Here is a 7426-nt window from a genome sequence, read left to right on the forward strand (position 1 = left end):
TATATTATATATGTTATATATTATATTACATATATTAAGCTTTTCTGCGTTCAAGATGAATGCTAAATTTAAAAATTAAGACGTTAAGAGCAATAGTTTTTTTTTCTCTTGGGGAAATATTCCGATTGGTTCCTCAAACCATTGGTGGGAATTTAAAAACTTTGGCAAGGTTATTCTTGGGCTCTTGAATTAATTGAACAGTCCAATTTTATGTTAATTGTGCAGTGTTCCTTTTCTATTTTAATTTGGTCTTAGTTGGTCTTTATTATAGAAAATATGACTCATTTTGCTAGTGTAATGTGCAATAGAATTATTCTAACTGTAAGCAAGCTGACAGGATATTACCTGATGTAAATTGGCTTAAAAGTAAATGCTTGAGATTACCGATATTTTAATTGAAATGCAATAGTTCTATGCATAATTTCTATGTTAGGAGGTTGATATTTTGTCCGTAACGCATATTCTACTAAGTGACCAAACTTGCAAATTAAAGAAATAATATAGAAATTTCTGCAGACCAATGAAAGCTTGGTGGCCTTGCTATTACGTCTTCCAGACAATATGTGTATAGTGGCTGATTCAGAAAAAGTGTTGCTGGAACATGAGAAATATAATGAATTATACGTATTATACGAAAGAAAAGGCTTGCATCGTAAAGGTATGGTTTTTTTCCCCTGTTTTCAACTTTTTTTCGACCATCATAACAGTTATTAAGAAAACACAAGGCTGAACATCCAATATTCGTGACCTAATTGGTAACACTTACTGTAGTATTTTTGGCTGGTTATTCTTATACTAAATGTCTTGCTGGTTAATAGTAGAGAGGAAAGAAATCTCTTCCTTTTTATTCAAAACAGATGCAGAAGGAAACTATCATTCGATAGGATTTTAAATCTTTTGTAATTTCGGTCTCAGAAACCGGAAGAATTCGCGGAGTGATTTTGAAGACTTATTTAACAGTATATATAAGCGCTTTGTATATTACCATAAATGAAGAAACCATTTGACTAGTCTTTATGAAGTTGATAGTAGTGAGTAACCTGGATATAGCTATCTAGATTACGAATGAAAGTGCTTGATGCAAGCCGAGAGCCTGATGGATCTGGATTATGTAGGTAGTCATTTGCAGCCTTAACTCTGCTAATGGAACAAGCTCATATACATGGAAGTCCATTACGAGGCTGTAATATGACCGTTGAATATCTGCAGAAACTGGGAAACAAGCATCTGGATCTAATAATCGAGTTTGCCGTTTGGGTTTTTCAAGATAACCTCAGCTCTGGTCTTTCGGTATATGCCTTATCTTAAACATTTTCGAATAATTTGTTCGAAAATCAAAACTCGAATTCAAATTCTTTTGGGAAATTCAAATCACAAATAAAGTCTCTGGTTTCCTTATTCTTTTCCAAACTCTTATTGGAGAAATTTTTTTTTTGCATATTGCGGCAGTTTAGTTTGTTGTTTCTTTTTAGCTTTTCATCTAGCACTTTTCATTGAAGTCTCAGTTATGAAACGATTCAGTAATAGTTAAATATTAAATACAAACTCGTAAATGGTAAGAACTATAAAAGAGTTTGGGAAAAAAAAATTTCAATGCACTTAATTTCTCATTCTTAACCTTTTTTTACCTTCACATCCTGTTCTTTTTTCTTTTGTCTTTATTGCCGTTCATGTTTTTTCCTATTATTACATGCGAGAATTTTTCACTATCACAATAAATTAGCGTCTATTAATAGATATGGGCTAGATAACTGATACTTTTGATTGCTTTGGTAACATATGTTATACGTTTCAAAATAGTGTACAATACAGACTCTTAATTATTATTCACAGTTTTTTGATCAAGGTAACTCTGTTATGAATTAAAATTTCGTAACTTCATCTTCTTAGGTGAGTGGAATTCTGAAGAAGTTAAAAGAAGTTAAATTTAAACTTTGTTAAGCATGATGTGGTAAATTCCAGATCTTCACTTACGATAGTGCGGAAGTTCGTTCGCTGGATCGAGGACGAGTTTTAACATTTTTAACGCACGAATGTACTGCTGCAGTGGTTCCATATTTAGTTAGTTTTTCTGGACATGGTATTAAATTTTAGGATTATATATTAAATTTTAGGACTTCACAATGTTATTGGAATTTTTTAGTGGTCTAAACATTATGATGCAAAAATCTAAGCGTTTAGGAGCATGTTATCTATAAATGGAACGAAAATATGCCTAAGTTTCACGAAGCATTGGGCCAACATTACATTTCGAAGGTGAAACAGTTACAGCGGGATTATATCAGTATTCTTGGAGAAGGTAGTAAATTGTTTGATTTTACTGAGGCTGAGGCTGATGGAATTTATAACTTGAAGATTGGTTCTGAAAAAAAAGTCATCTTTTCATTTTACATGCTTCTTCATTGCGTAATCTTTACAAATTTGATGGAAGTTCCACAGGTTTTAGTTTTAATTCGAGCCTTTTATTTCCAGATGAGCATGTCGCACCAGCTGGAGAGGAAGAAGGTGAGCTTGGCGAATATAGATGCAAACTTCAGCATTTCTTGCAAACTTCTACTGCTTACAGTCCGGAAAAACTACTGGTTCAATTGCGCCATAATTGTAAGTCTTAATGTTGCAATTCCATTATTTATGTTGCGTTATCGATATTCGATTAGCCACTTGTTTATGTGTTTAGTTTTTGTAAGTATTTATTGGAATTAGTACGTTTACACTTGTTTCCTGTTATGAAGTAAATTCACGCTAACAGCCTTTAACAGAAGACTTATTAGGATATTATAATTATTAAAGGAAATACAGAAATAAGTATTTGCAGCGTTATATGAAGAGAGGGCATTGTTATTAGGGCGACTGGAAAAGCATCAGCAAGCATTAGCTATTTATACGCAAATTTTGAAGAATTACAATGCGGCTGAGAAATACTGCATGGATTGTTATGAACCAAAGGATCCGAAACGTTCCAAGGTAATTATCGTAAAATTTGAAAATTCAGTTTCCAGAAATATTTTAAAGGCATGAAAGATATTCATCAATCTAGCATTCTTCTTTCAATACATCACTACAAATGATTTTAACGTCTGATAACCAGTTAGCCCAGTAATCTTGTATACCGTTTTTTGAAAAGGATGTATCCATTGTCATTAATAAAGCTATTACAATGACTAATGAAGGTTCATGTCAAATTTTTTTAAGGTATTTTTGATTTTACTTCAAATGTACACAAATCCACCGGATACATCTATTGTTGGATTAATGCAAAGTGATCACTGTCTCGTTGTACCAAATCCAAATGAAGCAGTTCGACTGCTGCAAAACCACAGTGATATGTTTGATCCAGGTTGGTAAAATAAGCAGTTCTGTCGTCTGGATTTCTCGATTCAAAAAAATGTATCATTAATTGAAAACTGAGTGTGAACTCGTTCTTTACTTTGATTTCAATTCGTTATTTACAGTAGAGGCGGTAACCTCATTACCTCTTGATTACACATTGAAATGTGTATGGCCTGGTCTCGTTACTATTCTGCAAACGGCACATAACAAGAAAAATACCGTAAGTATATTCACTAAGTACCACTAGATGTTTTCATTGTATCCTTGTCAGGTTTTTTATTCTCATAATGAATCTATTGAGAATTTTGAATTGCTAACCTTTTTTAGCGATTTTTCTGGCTTCTCAGCGTAATTTAATTGGATTTTGAAGTAATTTCCATTTCTGATGTTACTTGGTTATAATGACGTGTGAATCCAACCTCCATGAAGTGAAATCTTTAATATGCATGAAAGTCTGAAGGCTATCTGTAGGTTTCTTCGTTTTAGATTCGTATCTACTGTAGCCTCGGGAAGTCGTTCCGGATGGCGAAAAACGAGAATTTCGTCTTCCTTTTTTTTTTTGGTTTGTAAATGTTTCAGTAAATGGCTGTGTTACTTTACGGCGAACTTCTTAGTATTTATCCCTTCCTTAAATCCTTATTTTCTCTTCTTTTTTACTTAAAGCAGGCAGCACTCATTACTACTTCATTTGGAAGATACAGCAATAAAAATGAATGACGGAATAATTCGTAGGAAATGGTTTTGATAGAATCAGCGGTGGGACACTTTAGATCCCTTATTGATATTGTTTATCACACATTTGCCAGGATGAATTATGAATCTGTAATGCTGGTGCAATAAATTATTTCTTGACAATATCAGGCGTATTTGTGGGAGAATAAATCAATACGTTTTGTTCTTACAGGCTATGATTCATAAAGCTGTGTGTGATGCAGCATTGAAACATGCACTGCAACGGAAAGCCGTATCACATTCTACAAAATTTGTTGTCGATTACGAAAGTGAATGCGCTGCATGTGGAAAAAAAATTGCTAGCAGGTTCTTTTTTCTTTCTATTTATTTCTGAATTAAACAAGCGTTTTTACCACTTTGAGATTCGGTGTACAGTTGTCGGTTTTAGTTAATTACTAGTTTTTATGCTTACTTTCATTCTTCAGAATTCTGTCGCCTATCGTTCAGTCATATTATATTAGCCATTTGCAGTATGAGGGTTTAACTATTGGATAATATTCATCTGTGATAGTTCCAACTTGTTAATTTGTTTAACTCTCTTTGTATTTTTCGTTATTATTGAATTAGCTTTTCCTCAATGATCTTAGAAAAATTATATAATCTATTTCACTTTAGGTTATGTTATTTTCATTAGAGTGAATTCATTGCCGATTGTTTCGAAATACTTTGTTTTGTATACTTTGTGTACTTTGTTTTGTATACCGACCCCAGTTTCTTGGTTTTTATGTTCTATGACAACTACTGTTTTTTAGAAATAGCTCTTATTATTTGATTATCAGCATGCTCTTTTGCAATTAAGCTATTAAGCTTATCACAACACAAGTTTTCATTGGGTTTTTTTTTTCAATTAATTTTAATTAGCTCATTTTGCTGCCATGTCTTTGCCATTAATACTTTGTTTTTCTTTCAGGATTTATTTAATAGAACAATAAGCTCAGTTTTTAAATTTTTTAGCGACATAATTTGCTTGTTTTCTATCTTAAGTAATCATTCCAGTGCTTTCGCCCGATATCCGAATGGCCGTCTGGAACATTTTTATTGCTATCAAAGGAAGGGAAAAAAGTAAAGAAGAAAATCTTTTTTTTTTTGTGATATTTATGAGCTGAGTAGTACGGGAAAATACCCTATAAAACGAATTATTTGTTTTACATTCCACTTGTTATGTGTTTAAGAAATTTATTCTTTTAGTTCCCAAAGGTAATCAAATCTTTTTATCACTTTTGTGGAGTCTTATCATTTCCTGTTATTTGAATGAGGGACTTTAGGAACATGTTTGATTGCTTTAGCAATCATAGATTTGGTTGGTCGGAAAGATAACATGGGAAAAAATTAGTCAGAATTTATTCGCAACAAATAAAAATAGAAAAAAAGGGGTGTTGATAGCGAATATAAAATTCAACGCAGGTAATTTCCACTCATTTATTACGAATTACTTTTAATTTCATCCTGATCACAGGAAAATAAATGAAAACATCATCAGGAAACGATAAACAATCATAATCACAACAAAATACAATTTAAATTCTCTGCGGCTTTTTTTTTCGGAAACACTACATGTTCGAATTAATTGCTGATAGTTTTAAAATTGTAGAAAAAAAATGATAGATAAATCATGCAATTCAGATAGAGTAGATTCTGAAAAAAAGTTGAATTAATAATAAATGGAACAAAACAGTTCCAACCTATCTTGACGGAAATAAAGTTACCAGTTGGTTGGTTCTAACTTGGTTCACGACCGCTGGTCGATGAGAACTAAAATATGGCCTGCGTTGGTTACACAAGTTTTAAGAAAATCATATAATTAATACATTTAAAAAATAATTACATAATGAATGTTGGGGACATCATGTAATTAATATATTTGAAAAATTAAGTAACTGTCGCATAACTAATAAGTGTTAGGGGCGGCATATAATTAATCAAGTAATTATACATAATTAATAAATGTTTCAAAAAAAGAGACGTGTTTAATAAATGTTCAAGAGTCAAGTAATTATAATAATAAATGTTAAGAAAATTTTACAATTAGTACATTTGACAAATTAATTGGACAACGAATGGTAGGAAATTCATATGTTATTGTATAATTATTTAATTACGAATTCACACTTTGTTTTTTATTTCCAAATGCTTATTGAATATTCGTCAAGCCCATCTATTTTACCATTTTTTTTCTCTTCCTTGACCAATTATTATCATTGATTTTCCCAATGATGCGATATATAATGTTGTAAAAATGCTGAAAACAACTAATTAATTAATTAGCTGTGAAGTATTGTAGAAATTTAGGTGTTTTGTTTCTAAAGAAAAGAAATAGAAATGTGAATGTATTATTTGAAACTCTGCGTGCCTATAATAATTTTTCTGAAGCCCAAAAAGAATTCATTACAAAATATACCAATTAAAAAAAAACATAAATTAGAAAAAACAAACCTATATTTGATATACAATAATGTTGTCAACGTCAGACGTGAAGTACTTCAGACGTGAGATACGTGAGGTACGTTTACGTATGATGTATAATAGAAGTAGAAATATGAGAAGTATCAGAAAATACAGTAAAATAGTTAGGAGAAGAATAGAAAGATTAAAATAGGATATTACTTCATTTGTAGGTATTATTGATTCATCCAATAGCATCACACAATACGCATTACCCTTTGTGTTTTTCTCTTCTTTTGTTTTCCATAACAATATTTAATTTTTATTTCTAAAAATTAAATCGAATAAAAATTCAAATTTTTAGTTTTGAAATTTCATAGATAAGTGGAAAAGTTTTATTTTGTTTACTTTTATTACAAAATGCTTCAAATTGAAGGACAAATTTTATACGATAAAGAAATAATTTTTATAACATGTTATTCTACATGAATTTTGATTTTTCTTTCATATTTTGGTATCAATTAAATCTGTAATTCTTTAAAACTATAAAGCAATTCATTGTATTTAAATAATAAAGACAAAATTAAACTGAATCCATAATTAGATCATTAATTTTTATAGGAACGATAAAAATTTAAAGCAGAATATGGAGAGAGTATAAAAGTTCATTTAATAGAATATATGAATATATTTATAAAAGTTCATTTAATAGAGTATATGAGTATATTTATAAAAGCTCATTTAATAGAGTATATATTTATAAAAGTTCATTTAATAGAATATATTTCATTTAATAGAATATATATCTATGGAAAAGCGAGAGAATAGGCAAACAAGGTATTTTAATTATTCATAATAGTATTTAATTACTTAATTGTTCAACTATTCATAAGAGCTAAAAAATAAATAAATATATCTATATACTCATATACTCATGTACTAAAGAGAGTAGATGAGTTTAAGACGGAAATAACAAAAAAAG

The 7426-nt window shown here is 30.3% G+C and overlaps 1 protein-coding gene across 1 annotated transcript in view; it reads left to right on the forward strand.

Annotated features, from left to right (window-relative positions):
• LOAG_16776 (vesicle fusion protein) overlaps nt 1-5128 on the forward strand; it is a gene marked incomplete at both ends in the record, with an annotated part of 8855 nt that extends 3727 nt beyond the window's left edge. Inside the window, 10 exons of the mRNA XM_020449431.1 lie at nt 517-658; nt 1130-1290; nt 1963-2061; nt 2182-2299; nt 2473-2601; nt 2816-2964; nt 3193-3337; nt 3453-3550; nt 4235-4368; nt 5059-5128. Of these exons, the coding sequence (XP_020307058.1) occupies nt 517-658; nt 1130-1290; nt 1963-2061; nt 2182-2299; nt 2473-2601; nt 2816-2964; nt 3193-3337; nt 3453-3550; nt 4235-4368; nt 5059-5128 (1245 nt within the window). The remainder of the gene's footprint in view (nt 1-516; nt 659-1129; nt 1291-1962; nt 2062-2181; nt 2300-2472; nt 2602-2815; nt 2965-3192; nt 3338-3452; nt 3551-4234; nt 4369-5058) is intronic.
• Nucleotides 5129-7426: the final 2298 nt, after the last annotated feature.

This window comes from Loa loa, assembly GCF_000183805.2.
Source record: "Loa loa unplaced genomic scaffold supercont3.18, whole genome shotgun sequence".
Taxonomy (NCBI): domain Eukaryota; kingdom Metazoa; phylum Nematoda; class Chromadorea; order Rhabditida; family Onchocercidae; genus Loa; species Loa loa.